Genomic DNA, 19,934 nt, shown 5'->3' with positions numbered 1-19,934 from the left:
GAACAGATGTTGTTTCGTGCGAGAGAAGAGAAGACGAACCGAAAAAAGAGAAGCGGAGAGAAGCTGAGAGTCGCCTCAGCTCGTCCTGTGTGTACGCATAGAGGTGGACAAGACTTTTGAAATCCATCGCGGTTGAATTGCGGCTCAACAGAGGATAAATCTCCCAAAATGGATCCTTTTACTGAGGTGAGTCCGTGAGCTAAGTCAAGCGTTAGCTCAGAGCTCACGTACATGTCTGGCTGACTTAAGGTGCAGTCGAAATGGCTGCGTCAGTGTAGCCTGCTAATGCTAACAATTAACACAACTACCTTTTGTTATTAGACACGTAATATTTACGACAGAAGATGGCGTTGTTGTTCTCGGTAGCATTCAAACGTGAGCTAACGCTACCATGCAGGATTTCATTGTAATACCTGGAAGTAATGCCAATGAAAATGTGTCACATGTTGTTTCTTTGTCTTGTCCATCGTTAGCAGCCATACATCTATTTAAAATAACATCTAAGATGCCCCAAGCTTCTAAAGTTGAGTAGTTTTGCCCATTTGGTAAGTAAAGTTGACCAACTGCCGATTGACTGGCTTCTTGGATAGTTTCATAGGATCCATATAAATTCACCACATCAGTCTAATCAACCAAAAACACAAGACAGCCAACGTTATTTGAATGGAAAGACTTTGTCTCCTTATATGGTAGTGGAATGTGTCAGGACTGGGAAACATCCAACTCTCAGCAGAACTCATGGCAAGCTAAAACTTGGAATGAATATCTGATAACACCTGCGTGTCTGTTAGTCATGTGCCCTGGCCAGGACCGTTCGAAATTTCAAATCCAGGAACCTCAAGCAGGAGTGGCTCATTCCTGAGGAACGCAGCATAATGAGACATCAGGTTTTCCACAGTGCCTGGAGTCAGTTTATGGGCGGCGCGGTGCAGCAGCAGGAATGTGTTGGTGCTTGCACAGTCAAGAGTACAGCACAGTAAATCAGACTGTGAAAGGCTGTGTCTGAGGCCCAACCAAGGGAATGTCACTCATGGAAGAAGAAAAAAAACCGGGCACGCAAACAGAAGCCTTTTCATCTCTGGTGGAGAGGGACTGTTCATAAAGAGGTCTGAGTCAGTTTGAATGAGATGTCAATAAGGGAGCCGTAGAAGTGCCAATGGGTCAATTTTGATTGAATGGACCAAAAATAGTGGCCCACCATACACACACACACTACTAGATTTTTTTTCAATCAACATATATATTTATACACACTATATGCTCGAGTTGTATTGAAAAGGCAAAATGACAGGGTTGTTGTTATTTACAGCCTTGCTTTCATTAAGTAATTGGCAGCTTATTGTGAGGTGTGATGACACAGCTTGACTCTGCGCTGCCACATTTGCTGTAGATAGTATTCAACGCATTGTAAACTGCATTACTGGAGAAGGCTCAGCTAGACTAACTGTGATTACCCCAAGCAGCTTTTTCCACATTAATGTCTGGATAGAGAAGTTTTTCATTTGGGACAACATTTGTACCAATGCTGATGTTCTCACCAGGCTCTACTACATGCGTAGCCCCCAAATTAGCAAGATTTAGAAGCCACCCCGTTTTCACAACAAACGTCTGCAGTTGTGAATACTCTGTATGTGGGTAATCTAGCTCCAGACATTAGTGTTGCACTGGTATTGGTGGGATAATTCCACAGTGAACCATGACTGCTCTCAAAATTGCTCATTACGTACAAAACCAGCCAGGCATTAGAGTAGTTAAGATCTGCCCACATTTCGCAAAGTGGTGAACTGTTGCTTCAAGGACTCGAAGAACAACAAAAGCCTGCATTCATTTAAGTTTTCATGCGCACTCACAAGTTACAGCTTTTCACATTTGGCTTTTTATGCAGAACAAGAGCAGTTACTCTGAATTACTCTAAAATTCCACTTGATATGGGACTGGGAGCACTCCTTAAGAGCGAGGATGCACTGCAGACTGTGAGGAAACCCCATGGTTTGATAACATTTCTGTTCTATACGAGGATAAATGCAAAAATCAACAACTATCAAACAATATAATGCAGTCCAATACAAAAGTCCTGCTATAAGGAATCTATTTGTGCAAATTATATTGGTTGATGTTCAGACTGTCAATTTTCTGGTAAGTTTTTAGCCTTTACCTTGTGATGGTGTTTTTGATACAGTAAAATTCTGCCATTGGAGTAACACTTAAACTCTGTTTTGTTAAAACAGAAACTTTTGGAGCGGACTCGGGCTCGCAGAGAAAACCTGCAGAAAAAAATGGCAGATAGACCAAATGCAGCAAACAGACCGATGGTAAAAAGGCCCAGAGAGCCATTGGCCGACTCCAACAGTGTGATCAGTGAGCCAGCCACTGATAAAGGTAGGATCATGTTTAATGTCTTTCTATGCTCTGAGACATGTCCTTTTTATTTTTGTTCTTTGTTCATATTCTCTACCACGTCTTCCAGCTCCACAGCCATCCAGCAAGCCCTCTCCCTCCAAGCGCCTGTGTTCAGGGGAAAATGTCCAGCCTGCAGCTGGTGAGGAGAACCAAGAGCCGCTGATGATGCGACCTGTGGCCCAGATACTGTCAGATCCTCCCACAGACAAGAAACCTCCAGTTGTGCCAGGCTGCAGACAATCCTCCTCCCTGGAGAGGACTGCTACCCAACCTGATGTTCAGTCTCAGCTAGGGCAGCTGAAAACTGTACAGCCAGAGCCAGAGAAGATGGCCGTCACCACTGCCCCACAAAATCAGAGCTGCAAAAAAACAGAGATGGTAGCTGCTAGTCCGGTCCCCCAGAGGTCCAAGGACAACCTGGTGGAAGATTCAGGTCCATGCGTTCCTGGCATGAAGTCACGTCTACAGATGCTAGCTGAGCAAAGAAAGTTTTGGGATGGCAATAGTAAGAATATTTTAAGTGCTCCCCAAGATAATTCTGTTTAATTTGTTACACCTTAGAAAAATAATTTTAAGGAAGTGGTCAGTATTTAAAGATATGATCTAAATAACAAAACACCCAGAATAGAATTTGCTCTAACTAACAGCAGACAACACCCAAAACAAGTTTTTAGGTTTTCTTTAAGCTTTGACAGTGAAATATTTAGAGGACTTGTCCTTTGTCCTTTTAAAAATCTAAATTAATTAACTGAGTGAGTTGACCTGTCTGTCTTCAGTGGGGCCACCACTGTTGGCCACCCAGCAATTATTAAGTGTCAAAGAAAGAAATGGCACCAATGTGTGAAAAGAAAAATGCTCCATGTTGGTTTTTGTGATTTCACTAGACTGGGTGCCGTTACCTTGATGTATCAGTAACTCAAAGATGGCAAATTCTAATTGTCAAGTATGATCATGTCCATTCTGTCAAACATCTGCTCATATAATTTGTCGTTGTCTAAATGGAACATATATTTCCTTTAAGGCACCGCTGATGCACTTCCAGACTGTACTCCTCTGTCCCTGCCGAAGAGACCAGCCGAGGTCCCATCAGCTGCCGTCCCATCCGCATCCACAGGAAATCCAGTAGGGAGGAGAGGCAGATTGGCCAATCTCGCTGCCACCATTGGATCCTGGGAAGACGACCTAAGCCATGCTAATATCCCCAAAGAGAATACAGAAGAAAAGCCGGGCAAAGCTGTTCCCAAGTTAGCTGTCAGAGATGCCACAGTGGCTGCAAGCCCAAAACCAAGTGCCAACCAAGGCTATTCAGCTGCAAGCAGCAAGTCTACATCCAGCTATAATCAGGTGGGCCGACCCATAATCATCTCATTCTTCAGCATAATTGTTTCTTTCAGACTTTTATTGTATGACCCGTATGTTTAAGACTTTCTGTGACTCTCAGATTTATTATAAAGACCCTGAGAATATACTTGTTTTTATCCAGAAACTAATTTTTTTTTCTTTGTTTTTGTCGATGTTTCCCCTCCATCCATAATTTGTACTGCAGCTGTGAGCAGCTTGTCAATTTACTTTATGCACTGCATAGACCTAGAATATTGCATCACAAGCATACCAAAAAAAAGTAAAATATTATTTCAGTATGATTACTCACTGAGTATGTATACTCAAATAATTGAGTATTGACAGTATTTGGTGGGTTTTTCTAGTGTGGACATGCTAAACCTGCTAAGAATGGATGTTTCGTATTGATTTGAGAAAAATCGAATGTAATTTTTTTTGTAATATTAACAGTGAAGTATAATTGATTAGTATAAAGTACATCCTGTACAAGTGGGCCACTACACTACACTTAGGTCTTCTGAATGCAATGTCATCATCTGACAACACACAATCAAATACATGCATACCTTAATAAGAGATACATTTTGCTTACGGAATTATAGTATAAAGTCTCACTGTGTGCAATGTTGATCGGCTTTCCAACTCACAAATCGTCTACTTAAACTGTTTTCTTGTTTGTCTTCCACTGTCTCACTGATACCTGAATTAATACTGCCCAGCAACAGAGCAGCCCATTGTTTTATGTCTGAATATCCTGCTAGTCTACTACATCAGCAGGATGTGAAACACTATATGCAATAGAGGCCTAACTGTTGAATCTTTTTTTCCCCAGCAGGCTGTGTATTCTCCTGTCAAGTCAAGCCGAGTTTTTCCACCAAGCCCTCAGAAAGCTGACATCCCTGCTGCCAGACCAGCACTCCAGTCAGTGACTAGTCCTCAAAAGAGTTCCAACCAGGGTATGACCTCCATCTCTAGTCCTCAGAAGAGCTACAACCACGGGACGGCCTTCCCGTCCAGTCCCCAGAAGGCCGGCCCCTCCTCCACAGCATCTGTGCCTCCAAGCCCTCTGAAGAATCAGGTCCCTTCCAAGGGCCTCAACCTCACTGCCAGCCCCCAAAAGCAAGAGCTCCGTGCCAAGCCTGCCATAGTTGGCCCCTCTGCTACCCAGGAAAAGACCACTGCTGGAGGTCCTGGTAAGGTTCAAATCATCCAAGGATAATTAGCCGAGGGCAGATTTGATCTATACTGTTTTTAGGTAGAATTTTAATGGCCAAATAGGATTATAATTATCCAAATCTTGTATTTATAGGACACCTTGCATTTTTCTTAATATTTTCACAATATAATGATATTACAGACCTTTTAATGTACAGTGCCTGCTGATTATATATGTTATGATTTGGCGCTATACAAATACAATTTAATTATTGCTGTTGTGGTAAGCTTCTTCCAAATGTGTGAAAGAAAATGCTGCTTTCCATTTCCTATAGTTGTAAAATCTTTCCTGGAGCGCTTTGGAGAGAAGTGCCAGGAGCGTAACAACCAGAGTTCTCCAGCAGGTGGCACTATCCAGGCCAAGACTCCCACTGTAACTCCTTCAGTCACACCAAACACCAGACTGGTACAGGATAGACTCAAAGCTTCCCAGGCTGCAAACACAACCACTGCTGATCTTACCCAGAGACAGAAAATGGTGGGTCAATCATCTTATTATTCTGATCATGTGTAACCTTATGATAACAAATAGGGATTTTTTTAAAAATCCCCTACTTTTCAGGAGCGTGAATCTGAGCTGGCTAAGATTCGCAGTCGCTTTCAAAATGGGAACATGTGGAAGAACAAAGATGAAGCAACAGAAACCAAGAAAATCACAGATATTAAGGTTGGTGGAATAACCTATATCTGACAGAGAAAAGACAAAGCTGCTCTGTTTGACATCTCACTAAGTAGTAGTTTTCATATCACATACTACTACACATTTTGAATGTGTAATATGCTTCTTAGGAACAGCTTATCACACCAGTGGAGAGTGAAGTGGCCCCATGTGAGCCACAGGATGAATCCACACCATCCATCTCTACTGAGAAACCAGGTGCACCTACCACACGCACTCCTGCAGGTACTTTGTGAAATTTCAGATTGTTGATTTTACATTTTTAATATTGATGTTAAAGTGTTCACGTAGCAGAAGCCTTTATTTATTCATGACGCTTTTATAGAACCAAACAGCTTTAAATTGAAAAAAATTAATTGGAAGTGGAAAGTTCTTTGACGAATACAACTGTGTTTTCGACCAAATATAATTGTAGGAAAATAATATTTTTGATTTAAACTGGAAATTTTATATTTTCACCCACAGAGCTTACTTTTCTTCAATTTCAAATCACATTATTTTCAGATTCAGATAATTTTTTCTGTATAAAATGTTTGGCCTGGATCTGGTATGGGGGTAGTGGCATCAGCTAAAAGTTTTGTGCAATCAGGAATGACAGTAAAACAAAGATTGTTTGACTATTCACGTGATAAGCAGTAAAATAGCTGATACCAGTGAATTATCCTAAAGATTACACGATTTCCAAGAGTATATTCATAACATATATAACACTTCTTACCTGCGAGCTTGTGCCAGCAAGTTGTCCAAGTGGAGAGGACGCCATTGTACACAACACTGCATTCAGTCACATGTGGAAGAGGGAAAAATGAATTCTTAGTGTGGCTGTTGAACTGCACAATATTGCATAGTTTATTGCTCATGTACTGCAATTGGTGCCACATGTGGTCGGAAAAAAAAGCTTGATGAGTGTGACTTTGTCAATATTGCCAGTTCTTATACAGCTATCTGGTGTATAGAAAGTGTTGAGTTGCACTTCTTGCAGTACCTATGTTTCCTTAAGGATATTTGATTGAGGAAGGCCTTCTGTGACTCACAATCCCACACTCTTCTCAGTTGATGCCACACCCCCACGGTAGGTCCAGGCCAAAAGTTGAAAGTAAAAAACACAATCAGAAACTGCAAAATAATCTTAAAGTAGAAAAAAATAAAACCTCAAATTTCTAAATATTTATGAAAGATTAAAAAACTCTGTCTTCAAAAGAATTCAAGAATTGAATAAAAATATTAGAATTAAAAAAAAAAAAAAGTGCAAATACACAACCTTTTAAAAAACAAAACCTACTTTCTTTTCTGTAAAAATGCAGGATCGTGTAGCTGATAAACAACTTTAAAGACTTGAAAATACACATCCCAGATATTCTACATGGTTTAAAGATTTTTCAGTGACAAGTATCAATGGTGAAAAGAAATTGCACTTATTTTTGTTACTTACTATGTTTAGCTTTTAATGTAACAGCCTTTTTGAGAATTAATGGCTGTAAGTGTAAATATGTGTAGATACCTTTCATAGGTGGGTAACAAACTGTCAAACAGCAGGTCCTGTGTTGGCGGTCTCGCCTCCAGCAATGACATCCAGCCCTCTGAGGATTGTTCATACTGAAGAGAAAGCAACTGATGAAACAGCGGAAAAAGAGGATATGGTCACGGAGAGAGAGATGAACGTGGACCAGTCCATCAACTCTGCAGTTATCAACGAGCTGTTTGATGGAATTCTGGAGCAGAGTGAGGAGGAGGAGGAGGAAGACGCTTTGAATATCTCCTCCATGTCCCTCCTCACCCCACTGGCCGAGACTGTGGCTGCCGTGGTGAGGAGTCCAGAGAAGAGAATGATGGTAAGTCCAAACATTGCATCTTACTACCACAGATGTGGTGATGAAAGATTTAATATCACTTTTCACAGTTGTTGTTTTTTTTTGTTTTTTTTGTGAAAGAGGTAAATGACAACAATAAAATAATATGGTCTTTATGCAGACGTCAACTCCAGCCAGTTCATTCATTGTGAAGTCTCCAGAGAGTGACTCCAAACCTAGCAAGTTTCAGAGGACTAATATAATACGGACTGGCTCCTCAGACAGTGTGGAGGCCTCAGATGAAGACCACAAACTACCATATAGGTGAATTCTCCAACAGATTACTCAGATGCATATTTAAGTTGCCTGTTCTTATTATTACAGAACATTTGGATCTTAATATGTCCATTTGTTTTTGTTCACTTTAGCATTAGTGCATACAGGTCCACCAGAGTAAAGGAGACGGAGAGACCACATGTGAAGCAGGTCATTGTGAGAAAAGAGGATGTTTCTCACAGAGCAGAAGAGCCCAGAGGATCTGCTCTCTTCAGTATCAAACAGAAAATGAAGGTTTGGAATAAATTCTGTCATCTTTCATTCAAAAAAATGCCATTCAGTTAAGATTGATTTTTGTGCATGGGGGGAAAAAACAACTCTGTTATAGCGAGTATTTCAGAAACATGTTTTAAATAGATCATCCTTCTTTGCTCTTGGACTCTGTGATAGATAATCACCATGCTTTACGTGTCTGTAGATTTTGACGAGTGAGATGAACCTGCAGCAGTCAGTTATTCATCAGGCCAGTCAAGCACTCAACTGCTGCACAGATGAGGAGCACGGAAAAGGATCCCAGGTGGAGGCTGAGGCAGAGAGGCTGGTGCTGGTGGCAAGTGAGTTCACCCACACAATAGATGGAAAAAAGCAACAGATGTAGGCACATTAAATATATACAGGGTTCCCACATATCCTGGAAAAACAAGACCAGATGATAGATGGATAGAATGAACGCACCACGAAACAAGACACCTGCCGTGAAGCTGACTTTCTTACCTTTTGACTCAGTGGAGAGGAGGGGTGCGCTGATGGCAGAGCTGGACCGTCTGAAAGGAGGTGCAGCCGGACAGAAAAAGACCCCTGCGGCCCCAGAATCCACCAGCACGTCTGCCTCCAGAGGCTCCATCACCCTGCAGGAGTTACGCCTGCCTCTTAAGGCAGACTTTGTTTGCTCCATTGCCAACAAGCCAGGTACACTCAAAATGTACACGGCCACAATTCTGTAATTTAAAGTACTCTGCACTCAGTTCAACATTTCCCCTAGGTATCACCTTATAACCTTTGACATGACACAAGCTGACAGGGATCGCCCTCTGCTGGATAAGGAGGCAAACTACTTCAGACAGTGTAGTTTATGTTCGAATTTAATTTTTAAATAAAAGGTGACAGCACCAGTCTAGGATCAAAGATACAAATTTGCTATGTGTCTAACTCTGGATCAGTGGTTATCTTGTGCATGGCCCCTGTAAAACAATTCAACGAACTAAACTCATTGTTGTGTATTTATTGTATTGCTCTTCGTTGATATTATTCTCTCTTTTGATTATTTTAGAGTCAACCAAACATTCCTTCTTCATTATGATTCGGGCCGGAGCAGAGAACAATGTGGCCACTCCGCTGGCCAGCACACACCGTGGCCTCAGTGGAGACACCCTCAGCTTCCCTACAAAGTTCACCATGTAAGTCAAACACTCTGGCCATGTGTAATAGAGACATGACAGATTATGACTATTCACATTATTAATCAACTTAAGCACATTGTGTTTGTTCATACTTGTGACTTAGATGAAGAGCTCATCACATTTTATATGATGTTCTCATTTCTAATGCACATTCTAATCAGACCCTATGCTGTTGCACATAATATCATGATATAGAAAATGATTGTTGAATATTGACAGAAAATACCGCTCTCCCTCTTCACTTTCAGATCTGATGTCTCCAGTGACTTTGTCATTGATATTCAGGTCTATTGCCTGGTAAGTAATTTTAATACTCTAACCACATGTGCTCTGAATTGAGCTCCAGACAAAACCTAAAAACCTATTTTAACTGTTAGCACATCCCATAGCTATGTCATGTTCTTCCTCACAAGGTCTCGATATGCATCTTCATTTGTGACATAACTTGAGCAACTTTGACATGTACAACATTAGCTTTTCCTCCATTGTGCAGTCTTTACCTGGGTGCGAGCACAAAGGCACAGTGTGCTGCATTGAAAGTTAATTTTTAATTTTGGCAATTTGTTTTAAACCCTTCGATGATGTTTCAACTTGTCAGAAATCTTTGCTGGGTCATAAGTGCTTGAATGCACAGTTACTTTGGAACTCCATATACTAGCTTTTTACCTGTTTGTATATTTTTATATTTCTACCATGTAAAATATATTTTGGATACCAAAATGAATGTTTTGTCATTGGACTGTTATATACTGTTATGTAATTACTGATAAGTGACCATCTTGCACATTGTCTGACACTTTCAGGTGCAGAAACGTGATGTTTGCAGTGACAAGAAGAAGAAACCCAGCAAATCAAAGGTACCTCCACTTTGTTGTTTTTTTACCACATTGTCAGTCCGATGGAACATGTGTGTGCAGATAATCTGGAGACGCACTCATGAAGCACATGATTTGTGTATGTCGGTATGAATTGTTTCTGTGTCAGAACCCTCACTTATTGGTGGGTGTGCACTGTATGTCAAAAGGTCATCACTGTCAAATGATCAAACTATCAAACTGAGCCAAAATATAAAAACAGCAATTAAGATCTTTTACATGTGTTAGAAGTCACGCATTCATTCTCTAACGGATAAAACAACAAGGGGGTGAGTGGTTTGATTTCACGATGCAATGTTTGGTACAGATCTTGTGCAGGCAAGGCGACATGTGCTCAGCTAGCATGCAGTCAGTTCGCACTGCATATATTCTACACAGCTTCAGGTGGTGGAAAAGAATATAAACTGCATCCAACTGTCACATTTAAAGCAATATATTGATTTCTTTCATTTTATCTTTCTAGGCTATCACTCCAAAGAGACTCCTCGGAATCACAGTAAGATCTGTTCGCTTGCTGCCCAACAAAATACTTGATCCCCAACAATTTCAAGATGAATTGTAATTCAAACTAAATATGTCTCTTTTTATCTTTTGCCTTGCAGAAAAGTGTGCAGACACCAGGCAAGTCAAAATACATATAAAATCCCTCTTGACAAATGTTTGAACTAATGAGTGAAATGCATTTCATAAAAATCTTTAGGGGTCGTGAGATGCTTTTCAAATTATTTTAATGAAGCACCTCAATTGAGCTAAGAGACTTACAAGTGGCAAGTCTAAAATGAGAATTGTTATAACTAAGATCCTACATTTTCTATAATACTGTTGAATTACGTCCCGTGATCAGGCCTGATAAACAACCATGTGTTTGAAGCTTTGCACACATACACACAACACAGACTTGGTTATTACCTGATCACCTGGAACTGTTCCGTGACTTGACTTTAAATTCTGTCATCACATTTCCCCTTAGAACAGGAAAACTAACATTGACATGTAAAATTGCTTGGTGTAAGCTTCATGTATGGTTGTACCTTTCTTTGTGTAGTTGTGGCAAGTCCAGGAGGCCCCAATGCTGTTCGCACCAGTAACTTCGTCCTGGTGGGATCCCACAAGCTCACTCTGTCCTCAATTGGAAAAAACAAATTTCCTTTGGAGAAGGTATAGAATCCCTGATTGTCATTTTAAGGTTCTTGTGATGTCTTTCCACATTCACCCTTTCAGAGCACTTTAGTTCTTTGCTTTGATCTGCATTTCATATATGGCTGGCCTTTGTCTAAAAATCCAGTATTCATCCCACGTGTATGATGCCAACAAATGGCTCACTTGGACACTGTACTGGCTTTATGGATATTCTCAGTAACCCAATTTGTTCTCATAGGACAGGACCTTCTATCTCTGCATCCATTCACCTGCCCTGATATCTTTCTTTTAGATCAAATATGAACGATGTGAAAGAGAACTACTCAGTGACATGTTTCATACCAAGGTTACTACTTGTCCTCTTGTCTGCTATTTTCTGTTTGTGTGGGGAGGGGTGAGCACACTAACAAAGACCATTCTAAACTGCATCACATTATCTGAACACTGTCAACTTGTTTACAAATAGGTTCTCATCAGAGCATGTACATTGCTTTTCATCTCTGGCTACATCCACTTTTTCATCTTACAATGAAAATGATCTCTGATACCAACACCTCTGAAAAAACATGGCACATGACAATTCACCTTAACTGTAAACAAGAAGCACAATGTCTCCTCTGCTGGCAATGCCTTAAAGGTTCAGTGTGTAGAATTTAGTGACATCTAGTGGTGAAGTTGCATGTTGCAGCTGAATACCCCTCACCTCACCCTCCCCTTCAAAACATGAAAGAGAACCTGTGGTAGCCTTTAGTTGTCAGAAAAAGTCAAAAGGTGTTAAGTTTATCCTGTCTGGGCTACTCTAAAAAACATGGCTGCCTTTGTAGAGAGGACCCGCTCCCAATGTATATGTAAAGTATTTAAATATAAAGGGTCCATTCTGGGGTAATTTGTAAAATTTTGATGAAACACAATAGTTTATATTAAATTTATGCCAAAAGATCCCTCTCACCTAAATCGTACACACTTAACCTTCAAGTAATTGGTCTTAACCATCTTGCATTTTATTCTTGTATCCTAAATATTTTTGAAATGTGACAATGATGTTCAAGCTTTTCATCCAGCTTCTATTTTAAATCCAAGGTGCCGTTCTTGTGCCCCCTGGAGGGCCACATCTACCTCAAGATGCAGTGCGAAGTTGGCTCAAAGGTGGAGGAGAGGGGCTTCCTGGTTAGTATGGAGAGCATTAATTGGCCATTGGTTTGCTCATGCTACTTTCCAGTTGTGTTTCAGTGTTAATCCCTCTTTTATTAAACCACAGACAATGTTTGAAGATGTTAGTGGATTTGGAGCCTGGCACAGGAGGTGGTGTGTCCTATCAGGATACTACATCTCCTACTGGACCTACCCAGATGATGAAAAGTGCAAGGTAATTGTCAGGGAAGAGCTTCTTTATTTAATTTCAAATAGGGATGAAACCGTTTACCAGTTTCACAATTAACCTCAGGGAAATTCCCAACGGTCATTATTGCCAAGTGCAGGCGCAGCATTTGTTGTATGTTATAAAAACATGGCCGAAAGGAGCAGCAGGCAGGTGGGGGCTGTAACAGCAGGTTAACTGTTAGTAATCTCTGGCCATAGCTAACAAACGCTAACATCCACGGTTGCCAGATCACATGAGTTTAACAAATGCTGATATTTTGTTGGGGTCGATGTCTGCACTTAACTGGCAAGTTGTGAACCTATAATAAAAATACTATCTTCATTTTTATTGATGATATATATTATGTCAATATAAAACCTGGTGAAATTATTATAGTTTGTGTATGTCTGAATGTTTACAGCACATTTGAACAATACTGATAAACGTGATAATTTTGTTTCCTATAATAATGATACAAAATGTTCACACTATCATTTCTAATTTCAATCCAGTTATTCTAGTTTTTTGTATTGATAATATTTTTTTTGTATTCACACTCAAATACTTGAATCTAGATGTAAATTTCTGTAAAGTTCAGCCTACTGGATTTCCACAAATGTTGTGCTCCATTTTTAGAGGTTGAGACTTTCACCGCAACACTTGTCAGGCCAAGATGTGTCTCCAGTAGCTTCCAGACAGACATGATTTTTACACGAGTCATTTCAAATGTCTGTCTCTTAGTTTGTCAGCAACAGTGACTATGGCGAACTGCATCAAGATCAATATCTTGGTCACTGCGTGCACTGATTTATATACATGTTTGAGGATGTGAAGCGCTGTCTATGTCGCATGTTTGAGACCAAAAAGTATACATTTTTAATTCTAGTCTATGATTCAATGGAAGTGGTTCCATTCTGCTAGAACAGGGTGATGCAACACTTCATCACACAGAAGTACAAAGAACTGCACTTCCTGCTTTAAACCTCAGAAATAAGCCAAAGTAAACATTACAAAAAATATATACACAGAGACAAAATAATTTTATAGGGCTTGACACCTGATGTTTCTGCTGTGAACCTGTTTTTCCCTTCTGCTTCTTCTGGCAGAATCCGATTGGGCGTATCAACCTGGCTAACTGCACGAGTAAGAGAGTAGAACCAGTCAACAGAGAGTTTTGTGCCAGACCAAACACGTTTGAGCTCATCACAGTCAGACCACAGAGAGAAGAGGACAAAGAGACACTTGTCAGTCAGTGCAAGAATACCATGTGTGTCACCACGTAAGTACCCTATAATTATACATACTCATTAATATGCATCAGTTTTTAAAAAGTGACAGAGCATGTGCTTGACACTGGCTGTGTTTGCAGAAACTGGCTGAGTGCTGACACCAAGGACGAGAGGAATCTGTGGATGAAGAAACTGAATCAGATTGTGGTGGATCTGCGTATGTGGCAGCCAGACGCCTGTTACAGGCCTCTGTGATTATCACACTTTGTCACAACCAGCCTTTTATCTTTGGACTGACTCATGCAATTACTGAGTGCAATACAGTATGAGGATTGTAAAGTATTTTTATTTGTGGATATTTTACAGGAACTCAAACACAAGTTAAAGTTTAGAGGAGAGTAAAGAAAGCCATATTTTAGGAACATTTCAGGGCAGTATTTTGTGCATGTGTCTGGGTTTTACATCATATTTTTTACATTTCCAGACTGATTTGATACTGGCTTCTTGGGTATTGTTGAGTCGCCATCTTTTTATGTTAATGCTACTACTAGGTGTTGTGTAGCATGATGTGTGGCTTTAACTCAATTGGTTTTATCTGTATAAATAGTGTTGAAAATACAGATGAATGCTAATTTGAAGCACCACAGTTCTATCACTGAATGAACACTCTTTATTTTATCTTGCATGGCAGCACAGAACATTGCTGATAATTTTGTTAAGGTTTCACTTTATATATTAGCTTTTATGCATAACTTGTGGCAGGACTTTTAAATGTGTTTCTTTATTGTCATGCACAGATATTTGATACTGTTATACCCCAGCTTTCAATCTGTTTGCACTGTTTTATCAGTATTTGTGTCAATGTTTTAGTGTAGAAGTTAAAGTTCTGTTACATATTCTGCTCTCGAGCTTGTCCAACACTAATTTTAAGCCAAAACTAACTCTATTTGTCAGTTTAAAAACAACTATATAATGGCTATTATGTTGAATATACAGTTGTAACTGCTCCTTAGCATACACTCAAACATGTTTTTGGTTGTCTGTATCACAGTTAATTATTTATCATATCCTACACAGATTCTGATATATTACCTCTCTAACTTTAATCCATGTCTTGTGTAAAAAAAACGTTTTAATGCACCCAGACTAAATTAAGTTTCTAAGTTCCACTCCTTGTGTTGCTCAAAGAGATTATGTAACAGACTTTACAGTGACCCCACAGATGTGTGTGTGAAAATCTGTTCACTAGGTATAAAAGACAATGTTTTATCAGCATGTTGGTATTGAATACACATTTACATAACCACACTGCGTTGTTTCGTTTTTTAAATTTGCGTTTTGTTGAATGGGAGAGGGCAGGGAATTTGAGTTGGCCAAGTACATATGGAACAATCAATAAATTCCTGCTCTGACCAAAGTCAATCCTGTTACTAGAGCCTATAGTTCCCTTTTTAAAAATAATCTTATGGATAAACAATATTAAAAGGAAGCTTAAATTGTTGGTTTTGAGGTGTTTTAATGTCATGTTGTCTTTCATGTACTATAAAATGAAAATTATGACTTCCTATTAACTTAATGTGAACAACTGACATTTCTAGAGTAAAGTTGATTGTAAGCCAGCTGCTGTAGTTTGGTGATTCTGGGAATCCTGGGCCGTGGGTTACGGCTGCACCATCAACAATATCCTGCCCACCAGATCATCTTGATAATTTGAACATTTTTGTATCACCATATTGGACTGACACAGATATTCATGGGGGTCGTGGATGCTCTTATGGCAGCAATCTTCGTAGATGAACTTCCTCTTTAGCAATCTCTACAAAGTGTTTTTGCTGCAAGTCTTTACACCAAGTGGTTTTACAGACCTTTTTTCTGGAAGGTTGTGAAATTGGGTCTGAAGATTGTCGATTGCTTAACGGACCTCTGAATTAGCTGGCATGCAATATATATGAAAAAATAACAACAGATAAATAAATCATTCAAATTGTATATGTTCCACACGTGAACAATAATAAAGCAAATTCACTTCCTTTTTATGAAAAACACAGACTATAAAATTGTTGCAAAAAACTGTTCATTTTTCACAGCTCGCTTATGCAGTTTCAGAAAGACCGGTGCGACCAGCATTACAGAAGCCATAAGCAAACAGGCAGGTTTAGAAAGGGTCCTTCACGAGACACATAAATGAGGCAAAGAGGAGATGGCTAAATGTCCCACATATCAAATGCTTATAAGATGGGAGTGCAAGCATTTCTGCATGGTTGCACAAGTGCTTCTGCCATAAATAATCGGCTGATCAGTCTTTCCACGTTTCCTTTTATCAAAACACGTTTACACTGCAGATAATTAGAACAGTGGTTCTCAACCTTTTTTCAGTGATGTACCCCCTTTGAAAAACAAATTTCAGCCGAGTACCCCCTAACCAGCGCAAAGACTTTTTGGTTGAAAGAAAGATGTAATACACAGTGCTGTGCCATTAGTGTCTGATTTATTAAACTTTGTAACTAGACACTTTCAAATTTAAAACTCCATCATTGTCCATAACATTGCTCATTTGTAGTGGTCTCTCTTGAACTATTTGGATATAAAAATAACTAAAGACTTATTAAAAAAGAAATAATTATCTCAATTATAAATAAAGATTTGTGCACATAAAAATAATTATCAACTTAAAGTGACCTCTTTTGGGATCATAATAAAGATATGTTCTCAAACTGAACTCATGAACTTAATTATAAACACTTCTTCACAAAAAATAAATCATCAACTTAATTTTAAATAAAAGATTAGCTCAAAATAAAAAATGTAAATATTTATCATCTTAAAATATCTTCTTTAAGGATCGAAAAGAATACTGATCTTAAATTTACAAACTGTCAACACTGAAGATTATGTAATGGGGTCAATCCTTAATAAAAAGCTTTAGCTAAAGCAGGATAGTTTTAGCAGTGTTACTTTCCCAGTTATGCTTACATATCATTGTAGATATAAAATCACATCTCTAATTAACCTGACAGGACGGCGATGCCTATAGGATGAGGGGAGTTGGCGAAGTTTATTTAGGGACCCCGTAGTCCCTCTCTCTCTCCTCTCTCTCTCTCTCCACTGCCGGTCCTGTGAGGAAGTGTAGCGTGGGCGCAGCAGGTGTGGACGCCAATTGTTTGTTGCGAGCCCAGCGTACAGCTGTGTGTGTGTGTGCGTGTGTGTGTGAGAGACGGTATCAGCGTCCATACAGGCACGCTCTAATAATCTCCAGTCAGCGTGTACACACAAACTAATGGGAACGATACTTTACTTGTCGTCAAGACAATAAGGACGGCGTGGGTCTCTGCTTTATTTTAATGAATTGAAGGGCTGCCTTCAGGCAGAATATTTACGGTCACTGTTTTTTCCCACATTTAGATTTCATTTAGATTATTTGGCCTTGTTTAGAATTAGTTTTCTTTCTGATTAATTGGTTTGATTTCTGGTTTCTTTGTTTTGTTTTATTTTGTTCTTTGTTCTGTGGGTAATGTGCAATATGGTTGACGGGTACTGTGCAATCCTGGTTTAATGGCTTGAATATTGGTGAGTTATTGGCTCCGTAAACTAGAGGCCCTCTTCTGTTATTTCATTGTATAATATCGCTTGCAGTGATAATCCACTGGTGCAATCACACCAGTGTTGGGATTCTTAAAGTGTGCTGTGTTTGTTTTATGCATGATATTTTAGCTTTGTTAAATTGGGTCTGGAGCCTTTAATTTCTCTCTTTTTAATCTGTTATTTATATCAAGTACAGGCCAGTACTCCATACTTTGCACATGATCCTGTGCTGTTTGATCAGTCTTTTTAAATCATTTGTACGAATTGAATAAATTGTCTATTTCTGGAATCATCAGCCTCCCGTTCCGTTTATTCTGGATATATGTGGTGAACCCGATTTGGCATTCAACTGTCACCCTAAACTTTTGACCACTACAATTACATTGTTGCATTGAACTGAGTGAGTGCTTTTGCATTTACATTTTAGTGAGAAACTTGTGCTTGTGCTTCACTGAGGATCTTTGTCAGTCTTGGTGGCAGGGAAGCAACTGCTGTGATCAAGCTCTTCTCCAGGCACAGTCTGTTTCTTTGCTTTGTTTTGATCACAGTCGTTGCAGAGAAGGAGGCCTCACATAAATATGTGGAGGCAAAGTGTAGTAGCTGCTCCAAAGCTTTCTGTCCCAGGTGAGGGTGCTCCTGCTTCACACACACCCAAAACTGTGTGAGTGTGGATGTGGCAAACTTCATCTGGAGGCCACGGTCAGATGACACTTCCAGGAGTTTTTCCTGATAAGTGACAGGTAGCTTGTTTCCGTTTGCTTCGGGGAGGCTTTTCGCATCGTGTCTTGAGATGACCTGAATTCAGAAAGTTTCCTCTTAAAAAACTCAGGTGGCTCACCAACATGACTTTCATGTTTTGTCTGGAGATGCCGCTGAAGATGTGCTGGCTTCATGCCACTGTTGGCTAATCTCTCCCCACAGAAAAAACACAAAGTGTAAATAACCCAATCTATGTTCAATCAATCAAATTTTATTTGTATAGCCCATATTCACAAATCACAACTTGTCTCATAGGGCTTTAACAAGGTGTGACATCCTCTGTCCTTAACCCTCAACAAGAGTAAGGAAAAACTACTAAAAAACCCTTTTAACAGGATAAAAAGAACGTAGAAACCTCAGAGAGAGCCACATGTGAGGGATCCCTCTCCCAGGACGGACAGAAGTGCAATAGATGTCAAGTGTAAAGGAGAACATCACCAAGATAAAGGTTTTAGCAGCATTGATTAGGGTAAACATTTTGAAGTATAACTGAAGGTCAGTGAATTGGTGGATTAATGTCATTAATGGTGAAGTGTCTGAGGAGAAATACTATGTATCGAGCAGTCCTGCTGTAATCATAGTCTATGGTCAGCAGCCAGCAAGATCATGATCCACCATCAAGATCGGATGCCACTATAGTCCACAGTCATTGTCCACTGCCGCCATCAGGATCCATCATCAGCTGCCACCTCGATCGTGGTCCACCACCATTATCTGATGCCAACACGATAAAGGATCCGCCTTTATTATCACGATCAGCCAGCACGATGCAGAATCCGCCATACTGGATCCACCATTACGACCTCTGATACGTGATCCACAGATCCTAATCCATGATGTGGCCACAGCTGGGGCCCTGGATCTGCGAATGATAAGGCAAAGGGACTCCGGGGAAGAAGTCAAGTCAGTAACATGTATTGATGGGATATGAATTACTTTGATGTGATAACGATTGAGAAGAGGAAGGAGAAGCTGGAAAGAGAAGCTCCATGTGTCATGTGTCCCCCGACCTTCTAGACCTATAGCAGCATAACTAAGAGCAGGTCTAAGACAAGCCTGGACCAGCTCTAACTATAAGCTTTATCGTAAAGGAAGGTTTTAAGCCTACTCTTAAACGTACAGAAGGTGTCTGCCTCCCGAACTGAAAGTGGGAGATGATTCCACAGGAGAGGAGCTTGATAGCTGAAAGCTCTGGCTCCTACTCTACTTTTAGAGACTTTAGGGACGACAAGTAAGCCTGAGTTCTGGGAGCGCAGTGCTCTAGTGGGGTGATAAGGTACTAACAGCTCTTTAAAATATAATGGTGCCATATTATTAAGGGCCTTGAAGGTGAGGACGAGAATTTTAAATTATATTCTAGATTTAACCAGAAGCCAGTGTAGTGAAGCTAATACTGGAGAAATGTGATCTCTTTTCCTGGTTCTTGTCAGGACACGTGCTGCAGCATTTTGGACAAGCTGCAGAGTCTTTAACGACTTACTGCTGGAGCCTGATAATAAGGAATTACAATAATCAAGTCTGGATGTAACAAAGGAGTGGACTAGTTTTTCTGCATCTTTTTGAGAAAGGACATTTTGGAGATATTACGCAAGTGGAAAAAGGCAGTCCTAGAAATTTGTTTTAAGTGTGAATTAAAGGACAAATCAGGATCGAAGATCACTCCCAAGTTCCTGACTGTTTCATTGGAAGCAAGGGCAATTTCGTCTAGCGCAGCTATATCGTTAGATAATGTATCTCTAAGGTGTTTAGGGCCAAGTATTAGAACCTCTGTCTTATCTGAGTTTAATAAGAGAAAATTGCGGGTCATCCAGGTTTTTATGTCCTTAAG

At 39.9% G+C, this 19,934-nt stretch overlaps 1 protein-coding gene and 1 long non-coding RNA gene across 4 annotated transcripts; one reads left to right on the top strand and one right to left on the bottom strand.

Moving 5' to 3' along the window:
* Positions 1-15,073, top strand: anln (anillin, actin binding protein). Of its 3 annotated transcripts, none has more exons than XM_034601131.1 (23): positions 1-186; positions 2,229-2,379; positions 2,468-2,905; positions 3,422-3,744; positions 4,577-4,934; positions 5,232-5,434; positions 5,519-5,623; positions 5,746-5,860; positions 7,169-7,467; positions 7,607-7,749; positions 7,854-7,995; positions 8,180-8,315; positions 8,488-8,670; positions 9,032-9,158; positions 9,410-9,458; positions 9,965-10,018; positions 10,500-10,532; positions 10,639-10,657; positions 11,082-11,194; positions 12,257-12,343; positions 12,435-12,542; positions 13,643-13,815; positions 13,906-15,073. In XM_034601131.1, the coding sequence occupies exons 1-23, from the start codon at positions 169-171 to the stop codon at positions 14,018-14,020; spliced, it is 3,492 nt and encodes a 1,163-aa protein (XP_034457022.1). In that variant the 5' UTR covers positions 1-168; the 3' UTR covers positions 14,021-15,073. The 3 variants fall into 3 exon arrangements, with proteins under 3 accessions (XP_034457022.1, XP_034457023.1, XP_034457021.1); XM_034601132.1 differs by having other exon boundaries at positions 4,574-4,934; positions 7,172-7,467; XM_034601130.1 differs by having other exon boundaries at positions 4,574-4,934.
* Positions 15,074-16,572: 1,499 nt separating this feature from the next.
* LOC117771157 lies at positions 16,573-18,296 on the bottom strand. Its single transcript, XR_004615517.1, has 2 exons — positions 18,086-18,296; positions 16,573-16,624 (listed from the first exon to the last, which is right to left on the bottom strand). It is a non-coding gene; the product is annotated as an uncharacterized LOC117771157 (long non-coding RNA).
* Between the last annotated feature and the right edge of the window lie 1,638 nt (positions 18,297-19,934).

Source organism: Hippoglossus hippoglossus, chromosome 11, assembly GCF_009819705.1.
Source record: "Hippoglossus hippoglossus isolate fHipHip1 chromosome 11, fHipHip1.pri, whole genome shotgun sequence".
NCBI classification, from domain to species: Eukaryota; Metazoa; Chordata; class Actinopteri; order Pleuronectiformes; family Pleuronectidae; genus Hippoglossus; species Hippoglossus hippoglossus.
This window is presented reverse-complemented; position numbering and strand designations above follow the sequence as displayed.

Coding starts and splice junctions, on each gene's coding strand:
- anln (XM_034601130.1), top strand. Junction 4,935..5,231: donor GACCACTGCTGGAGGTCCTG/GTAAGGTTCAAA, acceptor CATTTCCTATAG/TTGTAAAATCTTTCCTGGAG. Junction 12,344..12,434: donor TGGAGGAGAGGGGCTTCCTG/GTTAGTATGGAG, acceptor ATTAAACCACAG/ACAATGTTTGAAGATGTTAG.